The sequence below is a fragment of the Gopherus flavomarginatus genome, chromosome 8 (assembly GCF_025201925.1).
Source record: "Gopherus flavomarginatus isolate rGopFla2 chromosome 8, rGopFla2.mat.asm, whole genome shotgun sequence".
Lineage (NCBI taxonomy): Eukaryota > Metazoa > Chordata > Testudines > Testudinidae > Gopherus > Gopherus flavomarginatus.
Window position 1 is genome coordinate 10,552,966 of NC_066624.1, and position 21,618 is coordinate 10,574,583.

General features: G+C 39.3%; 1 protein-coding gene across 2 annotated transcripts in view; it reads left to right on the plus strand.

The window, feature by feature from the left end:
• The window catches only part of AFF2 (ALF transcription elongation factor 2), a 411,852-nt gene that overhangs the window by 349,771 nt on the left and 40,463 nt on the right, over positions 1 to 21,618 (plus strand). Inside the window, exons 10-12 of one of the 2 annotated variants that reach the window (XM_050964719.1) lie at positions 13,617 to 13,779; positions 14,304 to 15,323; positions 17,625 to 17,749. In XM_050964719.1, coding sequence (XP_050820676.1) covers positions 13,617 to 13,779; positions 14,304 to 15,323; positions 17,625 to 17,749 — 1,308 coding nt within the window. The remainder of the gene's footprint in view (positions 1 to 13,616; positions 13,780 to 14,303; positions 15,324 to 17,624; positions 17,750 to 21,618) is intronic. The other variant, XM_050964720.1, reaches the window with a different exon arrangement.

Here is a 21,618-nt window from a genome sequence, read left to right on the forward strand (position 1 = left end):
ATACAGTTCAGATTGTGAGAAGGACAATCTATACATTAATACAGAAAATAAATAAATAATTGTTTACTTTTTCCCAATTTCTCTTGCTGACTGAACCATACACCATCTCTGACTTTCGTCATTAACAAACAAGAGAACCCCCAAATCTCAGATAACAGGCAGTTAACCACCCTGCTACGCTGGAGTATCAAAGATTGAAGTTGCCTGGGCAGATGTGTGAAAAGCACATTTGCACCTTACTAAAGGCATGATTATCACGTTAAAAACAATAAGAAGTTTGAGAGAGCATTCCCTTGCTTATTTTCTTCCATCTCCTCCGGCAGTCTAGGTCTCTGCAGGGTTTGCCCACCTCCATGCATTCGAACTTTCATTATTGATGCAATAGCCACTCATTGGTTTGAGGAATAAATACATGAGTGATTTAGATGCATTCACTTGTGGGGAAAGAATGTCAGAATTCAGAAGGAAAACAGATTAACCAGTGGTTGTAATGACCAGGGTCAATGCAGATATAAATGAGCTAACCCTATAGGCTGATCCAGGTATTTTGTTTTATATAAACTCATTGGGCAATGTATATTTTCGAAGTCTGTCAGCATCCTAATGTCAAAACCCCACTCTGTCGTCAGATTTACAGAGCAATGGACTTTCTCTGTCTCCTGATTGGCTCTTTGGGGAATTTGTATGTTTGCTTTCTGTTCTTTTCTGGGCAGATTTTAACTAGCTCTGGTTTTTTTCATACCAGAGGACTGGCGTTCCGGTTTCTTTCAGTCTGGATTAAAAATGCACACAGTGTCATGGTTAGTACAGTGTATTACAGTAACACTTTTATAAGGCCTCCTGTGTTAAGACTGTTTTACTCCTGTCAACCACAATTAGTCTTTGCCTCTTAAATGAAAGGTGAGGTGAGATTGGGTTCAAGTCGGTTCCCAGTGTGCCTATGGGAATGTGATCCTTTTAGTTGTATCGTTTTACCTTCGGGGCTCAGTCACACAAGGTGCTGGGCATCCTCAACTCCCAGTGATATCAGTGGCACATGAGGGTGCTCACCACCTTTCAGTGAGGATGGCCACTCTTTATCTTGCAAGATCTGGCCATTAATTTGGTGTTGATGGGAATTGCAAATATTAGCTGGCAGGCAAGATTTTCAGTCAGATAAGGTTACGGGATTAAAGATCCTGTATTTCCTTTGCTGTCATTCAAAATAACAGAGCTAGAAAATTCTGTTTAAAATAGCTGAGCCTTTTGACTTAAAGGGTTTTCTTGTAGAAGATTTAAGATGTCAGATTTAAACATGACACTGATAGTATTAGGCAAAGTATGGGAGCAGATTCTTGTAGTAACTGTCATTTTTTCTGACTGCTTATTAATAGTCTTTTGTGATTTATAGTGAATGTTGGGAAGGATATTCAGGTCTATTTATCATTAGAGGAAACATCCTCTTGTTCATAATGTGTATGGATGTCATAATTAGCAGTGGATGCAGCCAAAAGATTTAGCTCTGTTTTTAGTGTCACGTCCTTCAAGATGATCTTTAATTCAAAATAGCTTGAATACTTTTTTTTTATCAATCAAGTGATTTATTACGCAAATGAAAAAAAATCATCAGCCATAAAAGTAGCTCATATTAGGCAAAAAACAGATTTCAGACTGATTAGAGGTTAATATGAAATATAGAGAAAATTTATTTTTTCACTCCAGTTGGAATTTTTCACTCCAGTTTTAATTTGTCAGGAGGACTCCTTTGTTTCAACATTTGCTTAAATTAATATTTCACAAGACAGATTTCTCCTTGATGAGAGACTTAATTCACATGTCCTGAAGTATAGTGTGTGTCCCTGCATCTGAAAAGAGGTCTGAATGTATCCTACAAATTCATAATTTGCATAGAAATACTGTTTTCTTTTTCAAAAAAGAAAACAGTATTTCAGAATGATTGCTCATTATTGCTATTGGTGACTTCTTATGTATAATTAAGAGCAGTACCAGCAAAGTTAAGGTCTAATGTGTTTTCATTCATTTCTTTGTACTTCTGTGGCCCCTGTTATCAATAATATTTATGGTCTTGACAATCATAAATGTATTTACTATCACCGCCTAAGTCCCCTATGAACAAAGAGAGGCCTGTTCTCCCCATTTCACAAATGGGGAACTGAAGAACAGAGCAGAAATATTTTGCTTGAGGTCACACAGGAAGTCTGTAGGAGAACCAGGAATTGAACCCAAGATTTTAAGTCCGCGGCCGATGCATAACCACAAGACCACCTTTCCCCACAAAGGCAGCATAATAATAATGTCATGTTGAGGGAAGTGTGGCACTATTTATGCCTTAATTCCTTTAATATACAACTGCTAGCAACACTGCACAGTTGCATTCAGCCTCTGATCCTCCACTGCCTAGCACCTTGTATAGTCATTTACCTCTGTGCATAATGGGTTTAGAACTCTACCACTGTTACAAATGTGTGGAAGATTCTGATGGTGGTAGTGTTTTACACCAACTTTGCTAAGGGCTCAATCCGTCATTGTGGCCAGGTTTACAACGGTCTCCCCCTTTCCCCATCCTGAGAATAGCAAGGGTCCATTTTGGTCACTGCAGAGCTTATGGCAGTCTGAGGGCTTTTCTAAACAGTGACAGCTGCAACAGCCTGCAAGAGGCCGACATACCCCTACGGCATAGGAATGGCTACATTGGCTGTATGCCACCCAGAGATTCCCCATGGCGAGTAACTCTGCAGTAGGCTTCTGAAGTTATGTGCCACCAGAACAGTACAAAGAGGCCACTGCAAAGGACAGAGAATCTATGTAGTGTGAGTGACCATATGTGGTGTAAGGCAGTGCAGAAATCAGCACCTCACTCTCTAGCTTTATACAATTTCTGATTTTAAAAATGGTTTAAATATTGGAAGCGTTCTATAGTGTACATTCCATTGCCAAATCATCCAACTTTCTCACACACTCTGTCTGTAGGTGTGAAAAGTATTTTCCCCCCATTTTTGCACACTTTTTTTAACCTTTTCCCGCTTTCGGGAAAACAAAAAAGAGAGAGAATTCAGAGGGGAAAAACCCCTACAAATTCAAAAACTGAAAATGGAAAACTGAAATTAAACCAGTCAAATCAAAACAAAAGGTTTTGGTTTGTTTCAAAATGTTGATTCAAACAGAGTTTTGGTGTTTATTTAATCAAAATTGCTGTTTCTAAGGAAAATTTTGTTGAAAACATATTTTCCAATGGGAATATTTTTCAGTAAAAAATGCTGACCAACTCTACATATTGTCTCCATAGTTGTCACTGTATATTTTGGATTTTTGCCTTCTTAAAGGGATTGAAAATCATAATCCACAATGCAGTCAATAAATACAGAATTATTCCATTAGTATTTCCTTGGCACTAAGGCAGAATAGACACTTGGCCCCAGTTCTGTTAACACTGAGTCATAGAAGCTCAGTTCCGGTCCCAAATATATTTAACTGTATTAAAATGCATCATGTGAAATCTGAAGCTGTTCCTATACATGCATGCATGGACGATTTAGCTGATTTTCAGTCTTATGTCCAAGTTCAGGCCATATGCGACAGAAGTAGAATTAAGGTTTGCCATTATATGTCCACCCCAAAAGGGGAAATGAAGGTACACTTCTACCCTGATATAACGCTGTCCTCGGGAGCCAAAAAATCTTACCACATTATAGGTGAAACCGCATTATATCAGACTTGCTTTGATCCACCAGAGTGCGCAGTCCCACACCCCCGGAGCGCTGCTTTACCGCCTTATATCCAAATTCATGTTATATCGGGTCACGTTATATCGGAGTAGAGGTGTATTTTCTCACAAACATACTTGGATTCTTTGTTATAATAAGTGCCGCATTAAACCCATGCTGACACTCTATATTCACTTTAAATTATGAATTATTGTGTATGAATTAGAATATATATATTTACACAGAAGATCCACAGCAAACACTGAGGAAGAGAAATTAGATCTATGTATCAATATATACATCGAGTTTGATGTGGTGGAAATTTGTGTGTTCATATTTATATAATAAAATGGTCCCATTTGACGTTAATGTGTCATGGTGTGACAGCATTCTTGTTCTGCTAAATCCCAGCCAAACAGTAGCACTTTGGGGCATCTAACAAATAATATCCATTGACACGTGAATTCAAGGATTTTGCATATTAAGAAGACTATATGGTATTGTATTCTCAGGATCATATCACGCCTTCAAAGTAGCTTCCCAGCCCTGAGGTTAGTGGGAGTTGCATGCACAAAGCAAGGATATGGGGTGCAGAATTCCCTTATATATGTCAAGTATGTGTAAGAACAGTCTGGAAGGAGAGGGGGGAGCGGTTCTGATTGCAATAGTTCAAAACTCTTTTATGGTTGCCATTAGGACTGTGATATTAGAATTCACTTTCTTCTTCGTTTGTTTGTATTTTCCCAGGTAATTTGATGTGTTGTGTCTATATTTTTAATATAGGTATGATTAAGAGCAAGAACTCATCACAGACCAAAACTAAAACTAGCAGTAAGGTCTAGATAAGAGTTGGCAGTAGGAGCAGTACTGTGGTTAAAGTCACACTGCAAATGTGTACACACAGTTCCACCTAGGATTTGTGGCTAATGTAATTCTTTATTGGAAGGCTTAACCTTGTTATGGATTCTTGGCAGCTTTTCCCTGCTCTATTCATTACTAATGCAAGCTGTCAATCACTTTAGTTCTGCTTTGACATAGATTGTGGCTCACAGGAGTTAGTTCTGTCATTCTTTTTACTTCTTTCATCTTTACTATCCTTTTTATGGTCTTAAAAGCTGAAAGTACAAAAGATCCTTATGTATATGAATAAAAAAAATCTGTTTCGGTAACTCTATCAGCCTTGTTATAAACAGTCTTTGATTAAAACAGTTGCTTTTGAACACAATAAAATGAGAGTGTGACTTTTTACACTCCACATATTATAAATTATCTTCCTCCTCAAAATAAATCAGAACTCATATTTGCATTACAGTGTTCAGGATTGATCCAGGCAGATCAGCTGCCACATCCTGAATAGCATATTATAGATGCCTTCCTTCTTCATGTTTTTTGGCTTGACAGAGGTGTCATAAATGATGTCTTCTTATGCACTAATGTTAGCTAAAGCAACAATTTCCACACCTTATTTCATTTCACTGCGGCTAGGTACTGATTAATACTTTAATAGGGGCTTAAAACAGGTTTCAAATCCTGTGTCAGCCTGATCTTTGAAAGTTTAGATTTGAGTCCAGCCAGCTAGGCAATAAATAATTTAATACTAACCAATGAGAAGGCAGTGAACAAATCATTCAGAGTGATCCTTCCTTTAAAAAAAAAATCTCATGGATGCCATATATAAGTTTGGAGATACAGACATGAGCAATTCATTATAAAAACCGTGACAGCTCCCTTTCAAATTAGAAAATCATATTACTTTCTGATAATGGGGTAGGAATAGAAATAAAATAAAACTTCATTATTGAACAGTTACAGTATTAAATTCTGACACTAAATATTAATCAGCAAGATGTCTCAGTATTATCTACTGGAATATCCAAGGAAACTTTTTCTTAAACATTTGCACAGAATTCACACAAGTAACATCTGTGAGATTTGTGCGATTGTTCTCTATAGATAGACTTTTTGGGTGAAGATTCTGAAACTCTTACTCTGGTTAGCGGTTTACTCCTCAATCACTCCCACTAGAACGAAGTAGAGTAAATGGGAAGTGCTTACAGAGTTATGGCAGTCCTCAGTATGAGTAAGGGGATCATAATCTGGCCCATTATTACTGTATTATGATAGTGTCCAAAGGCCTCAACCAGGATTGGGGCCCATAAACATAGCCCCCAAGAGCTTATGGTTTAGATCAGTGGTGGGCAACCTGTGGCCCATGGTCCGCATGTGACCCGAAAACAGAGTAATCCGCTGGTGGGCCGCCAGACAGTTTGTTTACATTTGCACAGCCACCTGCAGCTCTCAATGGCCAAGGTTTGCCGTTTGCCGCCAGGCAGTTTGTTTACATTTGCACAGCCACCTGCAGCTCTCAGTGGCCAAGGTTTGCCATTTGCCGTTCCCAGCCAATGGGAGTTGTGGGAAGCGGCTGCTGGCACGTCCCATGGGCCGCAGGTTGCTCACCACTGGTCTAACTAGACAAAGTCAGACAAAGGGTAGGAGAAGTATTATTATCCCCATTTTTGGAGTGGGAACTGAGGGGAGATTCTCTGATTCCAGTCCAGGGCCCTGAACCATAAGACCAGCCTTTCTCTCACATCTACAGTCTTCTCTTCTATACAAACATCTGTCCTAATTCTTTTGTCAGAGGGGTAGCCATGTTAGTCTGGATCTGTAAAAGCAGCAAAGAATCCTATGGCACCTTATAGACTAACAGACCTATTGGAGCATGAGCTTTCGTGGGTGAATACCCACTTCATCGGATGCATCTTTGCTGCTTTTACTAATTCTTTTGGTTCAACTTTGCCAACAATTAGGTCACTTCCAAGACCCAATGCTCCTTGTGAAAATTCATTCCTGGCATTGATGTACCATTAACTCCCTAGTCAAGTCCCATATACATTTTCCCACTTCCAGCAGCAATCTGTTTTCTCAGATATTTACATTTGATTTCACAGAGTATGATTGAACAAGTGGTCAGTTTATCACTCCTCTGGGATTCCTAAAAAAAATACTTTTGGTGAATAAACCCGTTGTAGAATCTCTAGTCAATTAGCCCTGGTCTACACTGAGAGGGGGATCAATCTAAGTTATGTAACTTCAGCTATGTGAATAATGTAGCTGAAGTTGACATACTTAGATCGACTTACCGTGGTGTCTTCACCATGGTGAGTTGACTGCTGCCGCTCCCCCATCGACTCTGCCTGTGCCTCTCGTAGCGCTGGAGTACAGGAGTCGAGGGGAGAGCTCTTGGGAGTCGATTTATCACATCTAGACTAGACGCGATTAATCGATCCCCTGCTGGATTGATTGCTGCCTGCCGATCTGGCGGGTAATATAGACATACCCTTAGCTAAATTCTCTTCACAGGAGTTAATGCAGCTAAGTGTGATAGGTGAAAAATGTAGGCAGATGTCTTAGACATTGTTGCTCATTTTTGTCATTTAAGGAGTTTCAGTACAGTAGTGTGAAGTTACACAACTGCTTTTTTAAAAGATAAATATATTTACACACTATGGAGTTGATTATTTCACATATTAGAGGTTAATGATTTTTAGAATCAGACATTATCTTGTTGTAACTACCAGGTTTAGTCATGAAAGTCATTTATTAAAATATTAGAGTAAATGATATGTTGAAAATAATATAAGAACAGTCTTGGTGAAAAAAGAATGTTTGAATTGCACATTTTCCATGCAGAATAGTAAGCCGTGCACATGATAACTCCGCTGCTGCTTCGATGGGTGTTTGGAAAATGAATTGGTGACTTTTGAGAACAGATGAAGTGGAAGTGGGAATTTAAAAATTTAAGCAGATCACCTGTAGCACCAATTGCAGAGAAATAATGTTGGTGTTTTGGATAACTTTGCCGTAGCACCAGGATTGAAACCGCAGCAGTGGATTTTAAGGCCTGGTCTTAAGATAGCTGCATAGCTGCAACTTCCATTCAAGACAGTTCAGCAACTCTCTGCCTTAGACCCTTGAGATCAACTGGTCCAGTAACCCACTTCTAGATGCTGGTGCCTGGTTTGCTCCATAGGGCCTTTTCTTTCAGGTACTTTGTGCTCACCACCACAATGCTGAGTATCAAGTTACACATGAGGTGTCATACACTCATACGCTGTAAAAATTTGTGGCAGGGAGTTTCCCCACATGCACCAACAAAGAGAAAACTAGATCATGGGGCTGGCAGGGGAGGAATGGATGAAAGCTGCTGGAGGCCAACAACAAAGATCAGTTTCCCTCCTACCTGATTCCAGAGTCCCTGTCTGTGTGCTTCATCCATTGACCACCTGTGTACACCTCATGCTTGCCAGCTGCTCTGGTAGGCAACCACAGATGTGTCCGTGATGGTCTGTGCCAGAAGATGGAGTCAGAGGGGTTGGTCCTGCTGTCAGCTACACTGTGGGTGTAACTCCAATGGCATTAGTCTCACTTAGAGCTGGAGTGAATGAATAGGTAGGGAATCAGGCCTGCAATGTGTAAGTAGCAATGACTAGGAGCATATACCTATAGCGCTGCCTCTGCTGTCATAAAGAGCCTCTTATCAGCACTGTGCCCGATGTGTCTGTTTCTTCTCAGTAAACCCACTTCTGCAGTCACTTGTCATGGTGCAGGCAGTTCACAATCTGCTTCCCTGCAGGGTGCAGCTAGAGTGCAGAGTATTGGGATAGGACAGGGGTCGGCGACCTTTCACAAGTGCTGTGCCGAGTCTTCATGTATTCACTCTAATGTAAGGTTTCGCGTGCCAGTCATACATTTTAACATTTTTAGAAGGTCTCTTTCTATAAGTCTATAACATATAACTGAACTATTGTTGTACGTAAAGTAAATAAGGTTTTTAAAATGTTTAAGAAACTTCATTTAAAATTAAATTAAAATGCAGAGCCCCCCTGACCGGTGGCCAGGACCCGGGCAGTGTGAGTGCCACTGAAAATCAGCTCGAGTGCCGCCTTTGGCACATGTGCCATAGGTTGCCTCCCCCTGGGATAGGATCATGTGGTAAAGGAAGAATAAACTGAAAAATAGGACCAAGCACATTGTCCTGCTAACTTGAGAGGCACTCAACTGGGTCTTCAGAGAGCAGGGTTCAGTTCCAAGGCCAGAGATGTATGATACTTCCAGTATTTGCTTTGTCTGGTCACACTGAAAGCTCTTTGGGGCAAGGACTGTCTCTCACTCTGTGTCTGCATAGCAGGTCCCTGGGGCCTACAATCACAAACAATAGTAATTGACTGTCTTTTATTTGCACGTGCTTTGCCCAGACCGTGTTTCATTCTTTTGTGCAGCAGCAGCATTTTTTTGTTGTTGTTGTTCCAATGAGACAGAAACGTAGTTTGTAAATATTCAGAGACAGAGGGAACACTCAGCATCTACTGGAAAACAACAGCTCAGAGGCCCAAATACCAAAGCTTTCTGCTTCCTCTAGTCACTCTGAGGGCTTGCTTCCTGTTAATGCTTTAAATCAGTTTCAAACCTCATCCGGGCTGGCATTCTGAGGCTGGAAACTAGCAACACAGCAAAGCTTGCTTTGCATTTCTCTTACAGATGCAAACCTCAGTTTGTTCAGTCCATACTCAACGTGAGTCAGTCCCACTCAAGTAAGCACTACTCCCTTGACTAAATGTTTTCAGGATCAGCCCCAGAATCTTTATAGAAAACCACTTTCTAGGCTTAGAGCCAAAAGTGGCCTCAGGGGAGAGATCAAACTAACCAATATTTTTTCACTGAAAGGCAGATTTTTATTTTTATTTTTTTAAAAAGGAACTATAATCTCTCCATTAAACTCATCTCACCCTTGGAAATGAGGGGTTTTTTTCCCCATTCACTTGTATGTGTGAAAGGTCTGTATACATTCTTCTCTTCTGCTGAACAGCATTGTTAGAAGGTGATTGTGCGTGGAGCTATATGCAAGATGTTCTTTATCTTTAGCTTTGTGAGATGTTAGGAGAGGCATTTCAGGTGTTATCTGATTGTGTGCATAAGTTTACTCTTAAATGCAAACTACATGATGAAAAATGAATACGTTTACTTTAAAAAAAATCTGGTTTGGTAATGATGTCTGCAGCATCAAACAGCCTGATGTAGCCAAGGCATAATCTGATTAGCCTAGATTAAAGACAAATATGACCTCATTGTTGTTTTGTAAGAAAAAACATTATTTTGAGTCTGTTCAGTCCCTCCTGCAAGCTTGCCCAGCTATGTTATTCAGTAACGTTTCACCCATGAGATCTTCTCTGGGAACGGTGTGCAACAAGAAAGAAAATAAGGCCAGGTTGGGTCTGACATCTATTTCCATGGTTTTGTTCTTGCTCTTTGAGTTTCTTGTCACAGTTACAGACCTCACGTACATGTCTTAGATGTGCACGTACTGGCTACAGTACCTATTCACTTCCAAATACACTTCACAGTATAGGTTACGTTTAAAGGCCTGAATGATCTGAGATCTGGCGACTGAGAGACCAGCCTCTTCCATTTTGATCCATTGTAGGAGTTTTTATCCATTATATCAGATATAAAATAGAGTGAACTTTCCGCTGCCATCAACAGAGCATTTCTAAGGTGTAGAGCACAGACCTGAGACTCGGGAGACATGGACTATAATTCTGATTTGGCCATTGGCCAGCTGATTGACCTTGGGCAAGTCATGTCAACTCCCTATGCCTCAGTTTCCCCATCTGTAAAATGGGGATAATGGTGCTTATCTCCTGGGTAATGCACTTTGATCTCTACAGAGGAAAAACACTAGATAAAAGCAAGGTATTATTATTATTATTTTATTATTTCATTTGCTCTATGTCATTCAATCAGAACCATATTTGGGAACCCTAAGATCATCACATAAAGCTTCCATATTTCCTCATAAATATATCTGGCCAATTATACCAGCAGGTCAGAAAATTGTGAGGTTTCAACATTTGTTTCCATCCTGAATGGGGATGAAAATTTGAAATACTGAAACTTTTCACAAAACAAAAAGTTCTAAAAATTTTCAATTCAGAAATGTCAATCCAAAACATTTTGACTTTTTCAGATGAAAGTATTTATTATCACATGGACATGTCAACATTTTGTGGTTTATTTTGATTTTTGGAGACTGAAAAATTTTGGTTTTCCCATTCAGTTTTGAGATTTTCATGGATTTGTCCCCTTTTCTCTCCCTTTTCTTACCTTATTTCTGCTGGAAAGCAGGGGGAAAGGTGGAAAGTGTGATGTGGTGGGAAAAACCTAGTTGTCACCCATTTTTACTGTTTCCCCCTTTTTCTAGTTGGAAAGCAGGTTTTTCCTCATATTCCAACACTTTCTTACTGTTTTCTGTATTTTACTAGTTAGAAAGCAGGGGAAAAAATTGAAAAATTAATTTTTGTCACAAGAGGGAACGTCCCCCTCCCCAAAACAAAATCCCAAAACTGAAAAGGAAAACTGGAATTTTGGAGTTTGCAAAAATTGAAATGAAGCACAAAATGTCTAATTCATTTTCAAATTCAGTAATGCCCAAAAAAGTCATTAAAAAATGGTCAAAATCACCATATTCCTAAAATTTTGATGTTGGTTAACCCATTTTTTTTTTCTGGTGGGTAAAAATGTTCTTGTGATTTTATTTTTTTTCACCGGTTCTACTATTAATTTATTGGAGTGAAATTTCCTGGGTTGGGTTTGGTTTGGCTGGATTTTTGGTTGGGTTTTTAAAAATACTTTTGTGCATTTAATGAGCAACTAAAGTTAGGGATCTGTCACTACCCAAGTGAATAGTTTGTTTGATAATGAACCACAAAGCACCCAGATGTTTTGTCAGTGGACATAAGACACATTTGTAAATATAACAAAACTATTAAAATGGCAGAGCGGATACCTGATCAGACTTTCATCCTGCATTTCTGGAACCTCCATTCTTAGGCCTCAATTCAGCAAAGTACTTTTAACGTGTTCTTAACTATAAGCATGGGCTTAAGTCACCTTGACTTCAACAGGAATAAGCACTTTTCCTGACTAGGGATGCTTTCCCAAATAAGGGCCAAAGTGAGTAAAGTTTGGTGCTCATACCTGGGTCAGTGACAAGTGAGAAACAATTTGTTAATATTGTGATAAGTTCATGATCACTTAGGAATTTGATGGTTGCTGCTATACTGGAAACTGTGGCTACTCAAGCCTTAACGGCTATGTCAGGGATAGATGATTAGACCCTTCAGTTCCAGAAAGCATCAATCTCTATCTCTAGATCCAAAGGAGAATCTGCACTAGCTATTAAAAAAGGAGCTGTAATGCAAATCTCGACTGTTCTGATTTCATCCAACAGAGGGGAGTGGTGCACATACATGTTCGTTTATTACATGCATCGTTAAATTAGCCATGTTGCTAGCATGCTTGAAACTTGCAAGTTACAACTTCATTTGGAATGTTTTTCTTTCCTGTCCAAGAAGGGCCCTTTTCATCTGCATAGTTCACTTGAGAGGTAATCATTAATGTTTAGATTAGAAGAGGAATCTTTTTAAGGATGGGAGGGCATGCTGTGAGCAGACTTTTCCACTCCCACTAGTGGTGAGAGGGGAGGGACATTGCAATGCTTAAAGAGATAATTACCTTCCCAGCCATGGGGTGACGTATTGGGTGTACAAACAGCTAAGTACATGGGTGGAAAGAGAAAGTAAGTTAGAAAGAGGGAAGAATTAAGGGGTAGATATGGCTGCCACTGAAGTCAGGGGCAACATTTCCACCGAATATAATGGAATGGAATCAGACAAAGAATTTTTATGGACCTCACCCCGTCCAAGTGGATTGGTTACTGCATCTTCCTTGTGAGGGTTCCTCATGTACTCACCTACACTGACCTGGTTTGATTGGGGTCAGGGAGAGCACTTCCATACATGGCTGGAGTCCTTGGAAAAAAGGAGACTAGAAATTTAAGAGAGGGTAAAATAAGGATTATTGCTCACAGAAAACTCCTAGGCTTGCAAAGATGTGTCTGTTTGGGATTCACACATCATCTGATATATTAAGGTGAAGTATTGGATACCCATAAAGGAGTACTAGCAAATTGTGTCAGTTTTCAAGCACTTTGCTTTGTCAGCTTCACCAAATTTAAAATCAATCAGCTGCAGTATAGATCAGTTAAACAGACATAAAATCTTATGGTTATCTCTCTGAGAACAATCTGAAAATTAAAAATGAGTTTTTAAAGGCTCTCATTGGCAAACTTCCATAATACTAAAAACGGGGTTCCTTTACACCCCTTGGTGTTAAAATAAATGCTGAAAAAGATGACACCAGAAGGTCTTTTCATAAATTGGAAGGGGAGTGGGGGAGTGCTGAAAAGTAAGTGCTCTAGGAATGTTCATTTCCAACAGGAGCTCCATGTCCTTACTACATGGTCACAAGCAATGGTGGAAAAACCTACAAATAAAGACTCCGTGGAACCTCTGGAGGGTTGTCATAAATATGTAGCTTTTGTATCCTACAGTGTAAAGCGTTCATTTAAAATAAAGCATTATGTCCAATATTAGTTGCCTAATGTCTCTCATTTGGACATCAATTATAAATGTACTGACAAAAAATGAAGAGACCATTTTTTGCGTTTGTACGTTATTTAAGTATGAGCGTTAGTTTTTGCAACCGTCACGCTAATAAGCTCAGGTTTGTGGCACTAAGCTGTTTCTCATTGGGTTGTTGTTATTATCATTATTTATTATTAACAGCATCATAAATGTGTCCCATGAAGCATAAATCCAAAGTATTTACAAATGGTGGCTGGATCTTTCAGTCCTTACTGAGCAAAATTCCTATTTGAGACTTTGTGGAGTCAAAATGAAGTGAGTACAGAAAGTACCAAGGTCATCACCATCAGTTTTCCTAGGTTAGACTTTTAAAATAAAAAAATTGGTCAAATAGCATTTTCAACTGAACATCTGTCTTTCCCCACAGTGGCCTTCCTTTGCAGACAGCCCACAATGCAGTTTTAGCACATTCCAGCGGAGGCTCTGGGAGCTCCAGTGAGTCCGAGAGCAGCTCCGAGTCCGATTCTGACAGTGAAAGCAGCTCCAGTGATAGTGAGTGTAACGAAGAGTCACGCAGCGCAACTCCAGAGGTAAAGCTATGAATTCAAGCCCCTTCTCCCAGCACACTCCCAGGAAAAAGCCTTGTCACTGAAAGCCAAATCCTTTTATCCTTCAGAAAACATAGAAGTCCTATTCTGTTTACTGTTGTTTGCTTTCTTCTCCCTTTATACTATCAAACACATGATCCACAAACTCATTTTAGCTTTGAGGAAAACCTTCTGGTCCACATTTCAGTTACTTCAGAGAAATATTTAGATTTTTGCACAGTACCAGAGAAGATTTTATTGGCATAGTATTTGTCTGGGACTAAGGAAAGGCAACATGACAAAAAATACATCTTCAGGGACCTGGTTAACTTTTTCATTGTATTAAATTTCTCCAGGGCCACGTTGTAAACTAGATAAGGAAGCCTAATTAACCATAAATACTATAGTAAAAGTAGCAATAACCACTGGTTGACTGAAATAAAAAGGCTGTGTTAAAAATGTAGTTGTGGTTTAAACTAAAATGCATTGCTTCTCTAAGATTTGTTCTCTATCATTCTTCGATCTAGCCTGAACCTCCCTCAACAAACAAGTGGCAGCTGGATAAATGGCTAAATAAAGTGAATCCCCATAACAAAACCATTATCAACAACCAAAATGAGACTCATAGTGAGAACAGTTCTCAGTCTCAAAGCAGCCAACAGACTGAAGGACAAAACAAAGGGAAGCTTAATAACAGTCTGCCCCAGACCGATTCCAAAGACAGGGCCATCCGTAGTCCCATCCGGGAGAAAGCCAAACCACGAGTTGCCCAGAAAACTCCAGAGGCAAAAAGCTCCAAGCAGAAGTCACCAGCTCATAATGAACCAAATTCACAAAGGACTCCTGGGAAAAAGCAACCCAAAAAGGTAGAAAGGACTTCCAGTGTAGAAGAGTATAACTGGCCCAAACCAAATAATACGAGCAACACTCCCAAAGAAAAAGATACACAGGAACCACCAGAGCAACCAAAGGTTCGCACAAAAGCAGCAGCTGGAAAGACAGCTCCAAGAAAAGAACCAAGGACTAGCACAGGACTTGCTTCTGAGAAGAAAAAGTACAGAGGCCCTAGCAAAACTGTCCCAAAATCCCGTGAATTTATTGAAACCGATTCGTCCACTTCTGATTCAAACACAGACCAGGAAGAGAGCCTGCAGGCTAAAATATTACCAGCTTTCAGTGGGCCTGCCAATGGCATCAAAGTAAAGGACTCCAGTAACAACATCCTCAGCGTAAGTAGTTTAACTAGCAACAGCAGCAACACATCAATAGACCAGACCAGCAATGATTTAGAGGAACAACTCTTTTCACCCATCCCAATTGTGCAAAATGAACTTCTGTCCCCACTGAGGGAATATGAAGAACTCAAATCCCTCTGGGTGAAAATAGATCTTAGTTTACTCTCTAGAATACCTGGACAAGAGCCTTGTGAGACAGTGACTGTGAAAACTGAACCACGAGAGGCAAATGTGAAGCACAGGCGACAATCTCGAGAGTCCCCCACAGCAGCAGCTGAAAAGCCCTCCACAAAATCCAAAAGGAAGCACAAGGTAAGTAATTTTTATAGTCCAAGGGAAACCACTCCATATCCGTGTGTCAGCTGGGTAGGTACCAGATCGAACCTTAATAGGGTGACCAGATGTCCTGATTTTATAGGGACAGTCCCGATTTTTGGGTCTTTTTCTTATCTAGGCTCCTGTTACCCCCCCGTCCCGATTTTTCACACTTGCTGTCTGGTCACCCTAAACCTCAGTCGTCTGCATTTCTTCATATCTGACCCAGAACCTCTCCGCAAAGATTTAATTGAAGAAACAATTCTGTAGAGAGGTATCCGATTACTAAGACATGATTGTTTTTTTACAAAAGATGCTATACTACATTTACCAGTGCATTGTGAATTTTCATCATAAACTATTTAAAACCAAACTCTAACTGTCAAAATCAATGAACAATGTATGTTTGGTAATGTGTCTTCTGTGCTTTTCCATTGTGATTGCTCACTTTCCCATTCGTATGCAATGTTCAGTAATTTGCAGTGGGATTCCCAAGAACTAGTGCAAATTACTGAGGTTTGAGTGTAACCAGAAAATGTGACTTCTGTTTAGAAGGCAGATTTTTATTGTCTGGAGAGTTACAAGCTGATTCACCACTGATTTAGGCACTGCTTCATTCAAGTCAATGGAGTTGTGCTGGCTTATGCCACTGGTGAATTCTGACTTTAAAAATATAATTTTGTTATATAAACAAATGTGATTTATAGAAATATGATTTGCTTAACTAGATGCTCCCCCATTGCAATTACCTGCAACGCCGAATATATTTGGACTTAAGGGACTATGTTTTATCATGTGTTTTATGTTATTTATGCCCAAGGGTACCCTCTCTTGTGGGATATGACAGTATGCTTCAAACTAAAATGTACTTTCAGAAAAGAAAGGAAGGTTTTATATCATAAATGAATTTTTGTAGAGGGATTTTCCAGCTGAAATGGTTATGCACTGGTCTCTCCGAGAAAAGACATCATATAAGATTTTTATACCCCAAATTTTATAAATCATTGGAAATGTGACTTCAGCTGTCAGTTCTATTGGCCTCCTGAACTGCATTAAAATGCTGATTTAGAGTAGTCTGATGATAGAAGGAGGGAGTTAGTGCATGACAAAGGCTTGCAGCCCTTACTCCTGTGAATACTCACATTGACTTAAGTGGGAATAGTCACGAGTAAGGTCTGCAGGAGCTGAATCTCTAGTTTTACTCTGGCCTATGAATTAAAATTATGCAGAAAGAAAGGCATTTTGTGAATGTGTATTTTGTGTGCATGCACGTGTGCTGGGGTTTATGCGAATAATACGTTAATAACTGTAGAATTGCTAACTCAGTGGGGCGATAGGCAGGAAGAATCCCGGCCAGAAGAAGACTACAGTACTGGTAGCTAAACCTGGGGCTCAAGGAAAATGATGGGTTATCTAAAAGAGCTGGGGGAACCTCCTCACTGCATTAGCTGGGACTCTGGATCGGGAACTGCCAGGATGGAAAGGTACACTCTCTGGGGTGCTTGGGCGTTCCGCTAGAATGAAAATACTCAGCTGAGTATTAAAATAGACCGTTCCCTTCCATTTTGGTTGTTGCATGCTCATCAGTATCGCTGCTCACGGTGACGCAGGAGGAAGCAAGTCAATTAGGGTTTGTGCTGCACGTGTTTAAAACATGGCATGAAGAGGCTGATTTGGGTTTCAAAATCATTTTATTTAAAGATTTATTTAAGGCACAAGCGCATGAGCTTGAGAGACGGTATGAAGGTTCCAGTGACAGAGCAGTAATCAGCTTTACTTGTATCTTCTTAGTTCAGGCACTGAGGTCATGCAACAGGGAATCTGTCAAGGTAAATTTTGAACCATCTACCCCTTGCTAATCACGACCACTTTAGGGCTCAGGTCTGCAGCCTCTCAGTCATCTGAGTAATCCTTACTCATTAAAGTTGTCTCATTGACTTCAAGTATATTAATGAGTAAAAGATACTCATGTGAATAAGATTTTGCAGGATCAGGTCCTGAGATCTTGATTATTTATTCATTATGATGCAATACAGAAGCACACTGTAGTAAAGTGAGGCATTTGCTTTACAATTATTCAGCTGGGTTAGTTGTTATATAACTTAGTCATGTGTTTGCAACACAGATCACCACATTTAGGGCTTTTTTTTTTTAGTTATTTTCACTTCTCTTAGATATCAGTATTTTAGCTGCTACTACTACAAAGGAAATATGCAGAGATTCTTGACTTTCTCTTAATGGTAAGGTGAATTTGTGCTTAGATGCTGCATTTTTTAAGCTGTTCTTGTTTTGTTCAAGCAGTCTGAAAGCTTGGATACATTTGGTGAAACCAAGAAACAGCGTCTGGAGGACACCTCAGCCTCATGCCTGCTCCCACCATGTATTTCTCCAATACCTAATCACAGATTAACCAGCACTAAAGAGTAAGTATTTCTTACTACTGAGCTGTGATTTAATAACTGTACTCTTCAAAAGCATTTGTTATGGAACTCTGTGAGAAAGCATGGATGTTGCCCAGTAGCTTGGTGTCATGTAGAGGGATCCGTGTTTTCTGAATGGACTTGAGCTATCCTTTTGCTGGGCTTGCAGAAACCACAATATCACCGAGGCACTGAAGTGTGGATATACACATGTATCCTGTCCTCTCAGCCAGGTCCGTGCTGCCCTGATTATCCCTACCCTGAACACCGGGGGTTTTCTACTGAAAAAGAAATCTGTTTTCTGAAGGCCAAATCTTGGTTTTACTGAAACTGACAGTGGTTTTGCCATTAACCTCAGTGGGATCAGGACTTGCCCCTTATAAATAGACATGTATAAAATAAAATGATATTTTTGTTACAGAATTGTCTGATTCTAGTTATGGAACAAAGTCCTTATTCTAAATATGATTCCACCTCCACTATGGAGCAGTCCTGCCAAATGCCTAGTGGAGTCCTGGCGTGTTAACCTCATACAATACAAAGCTAGTAGAAAGTACTTAACTTTAAGTAGCACTTTATTTTTGCAGGGTACATATAACCGTATAATTGGTGTCTCTCTGAAGTATTGCATTTTGTTTGAAATGGCTATAATGCATCAGCAATCAGGCACCGCATGAATGACATTTAATATTATTATAATCACAGGATTAACACTCTGTAAATAGAGAGAAAGCCTATCAGTTTTGCGCTTTATTGGCTTCAGAGGTATAACTTCTGATTTCCACTGGTGCAAGCAAAGATTCAGGCCCAGAAAGTACATGATCTTGGGGAAAAGGTATCATAGTGGCAATATTTAAATTTATGAAGAAGTTCTGAAATTAATTTTTTAATTTGCATCTTTTAAAGCCATTATGAAGTCTACAGAGCAGATTATAATCTTATTTATACTGCTTTAGTTACAGAGTAACTCCACTTTGTCCAGATTTACAGCACTGAAAATTAGATCAGAGTCTGATCCTCTGTGTTGTTGAGTCTGGAAAAGGCAGATGATTTGCAGGTGATGGTGTGGTCCATAATATGTTACACATTTAGTAAGCATCATGATGGGTGTTCCCAGTTGTCATTCCTGAAAATATGAGCTGAGATATATTGCAGAGGGAATTAAAAATTATCCATCCCCACCACTTCCATTATCCATTAAAAAAAAATTCTTTTCCTGTCTCAAATAAGCCCTAGGGATCCACCCCCAACCTGATGTTTCTTAATTTGAGCTTGTTTTCCAGGTCATTAATTTGATTCCTTAGAGCTTTCAAGCCTTTGGTATTCTCGGTTAAAATATAATTGTGTCCATCAGTAGTTATTTCCATATGTTAGCGTTTTCCCTCACCCACTGTGAATTGTGAACCAAAATTTTTGACTCCTTAGTCACTGACGTGATTGAGGCCTGGATCACATCAAGTTCATTATTAATATTTTCCGAGTTCATTTTAAAGAAATCCTGTGTTGTTTGATAATTCAGGCCTGCAACTCCCAGTGATGTGCAGTTGAATGTAGATCAACCCTGATCCCAAGACTAGGGGATTGAATGTGTAATGACAAATTTCTGCATAGCCCCAGATAATTTTTAAGCATTCAGGAGCAGTTCTATTTTCCATCAGGGATAAAGTACAAAAAATGAGTCCAACTAGTCACTGATTCAAAGGTAAGGGGAAAATAACGCGGCAGTGGCAAAATGGTAAAAGAGAGCCTTGCCACTTAAGCTCGAAATTTTATTCCCAAAGGTTCTACATATTAATACAGTAGAGCCTTGATAATCTGTATTTAATTATTCTGAGAACAATTGTGATATAGCAAGTAAAGCCCAATCCTACAATCATGTCTGAGTGAATTAATCTTTGCCTGTATGCAGATCCCCAGTGGGCACAGGGATCCACCCACACAGATCCGATTGAAGTATCAGGATCCAGAGGGTTATATTTTAAAAAGTATTTAGGTGCCTAGCAATGCAATAGGTGCCTACTAGGATTTTCAAGAGTGCCTAATTACCTTTAAACCTAGCCGTCAGTGAACAGAAACAACATAACAAGCAACGATACCATATCACAAAGACAGGTTTTTAGAAAGCCGCATGCATCAATGTTTTGGCAATGAAATGCCTAATTTGCACATGCTGTTTCTATAACTACAGAAGTAAACTGGGTGTTTGCATTCTCAGATGGTCAGTTATGCACCTAATAACCATTTGCACACACAAATACCCCATTTTTATTATGCAGCCATAGTAATTGCATAAACAATTAGGTATCCATGTGCTTGTATATTCTCATACATAAGCCTTTTCTCACGTCTGAACCAAGATATACTATATATAATTATTTTAATAATTACAGTTCAATTTTAATTAATTCTAATATGTCATAATGTGCTAGCGAATGTATTGTTAGTAACATGAAATCTCCCTATTACACTAGGGGCTTGAAGTCAATGGGAGTCTTTCCGTTCACTTGTGGGTTTAGGGTAATTCCCTAGGATACTAAATCTTTCTGAAAAGTGGGAGGAGACAACCTTTTTTTTTTTTTACTGTGAATTGTAAAGTTTGTAGGTTAGGGAAGATCGGATGCATTAATTTTATATATACTTGATGAAAATTGTATTAACTCCACCTTGGTTTTTCATTTCAGGGCACACAAATAACATTTTTTGTACAATCTTTCCTTATTAAGTCCACAGGGTAACAGAAGCAGAGAGGAGAGAGTATTTAGTGGTCCAGAAATTAAGTATTGTATTCCTAGAGTATAGGATCTCAAGTTGACCTAAATATCTGATTTCTAGAGATTGCTTTGGACACTAAGCATACAGAGCTTTTTTTTTTTAATTTAATAGATCAGCCAACCATTTTGCACTAGCAATTTTATTTTTGTTATTATTTTATTATCTTTGTTAATACAGTTATTTACTTGCAAGAGCAATTTTGCAGGTGTAATTAATTGCACATGCAGGTGATGGCAATTAATGTCTACCTACCTAATTTGTGGGCACAGTCCAGTTATTAGACAGCTACTTGCCAGCATTTGTACATGTGTAATGTCTCCAGCAGTTATTTGCAGATATGGGAGCCTGGCTTTCAAATTAAGCCCATACAGTCCAAACATGCACAACATCTAGCAGACAAGAGTCTGTCTTAAGCAATCATTTTAGACTATTTCCAAGATTTTCAGGATAGGTTTGTTTGACCTTTAGTTAAAGATGCACCTGTACTAGGCAACATATATTTGCTGGTCCCTTGGGTAGTCACAACAGCTTTCATTATAGTGTTGTTCACAATAAAACTACCTTAGTACATCTGTGACAAAGACTTCAGCTTAATTCAGTTGCTGCCACATGGTCCTACCTAATGTGAGAGTGACCTTTCCCTGCTAACCCCCTGCAGAAGATTAGATACACCATCAGTGTGAAGCTTTTCTTTGGGGACAGGGAGAGTGGAAGGAAGGTAAAGCCAAGTGATTGGCATAGACAATGGCTTTGTCTCACTAATGGGCCAGAAATACTATAGCAGACTACAATGAGTGGATAAAGTAAGGGTAAAGAATGGCCCCTTGAAATTCAAGAGTAGATGAAAATTCTTCATCCTTCATACGCTGACTCCCTTGTGACTTGCTTCATACTCTACAATAAACAAGGCTGAAAAAACCAGACAGGGAGACTTCTCATTCCTTGCTAATTGGCCTCCTCTGACACAAAGATTAAACCCTGCAGCCACAAGACCATCAGTTCTGCTTGTATTTTTTCATGCATTTTTACGTCTCTCACTTGATTATCAATATAATTTAACTAACGATGATGTCAGCAAATTAAATCATTGAGTCCAGGTG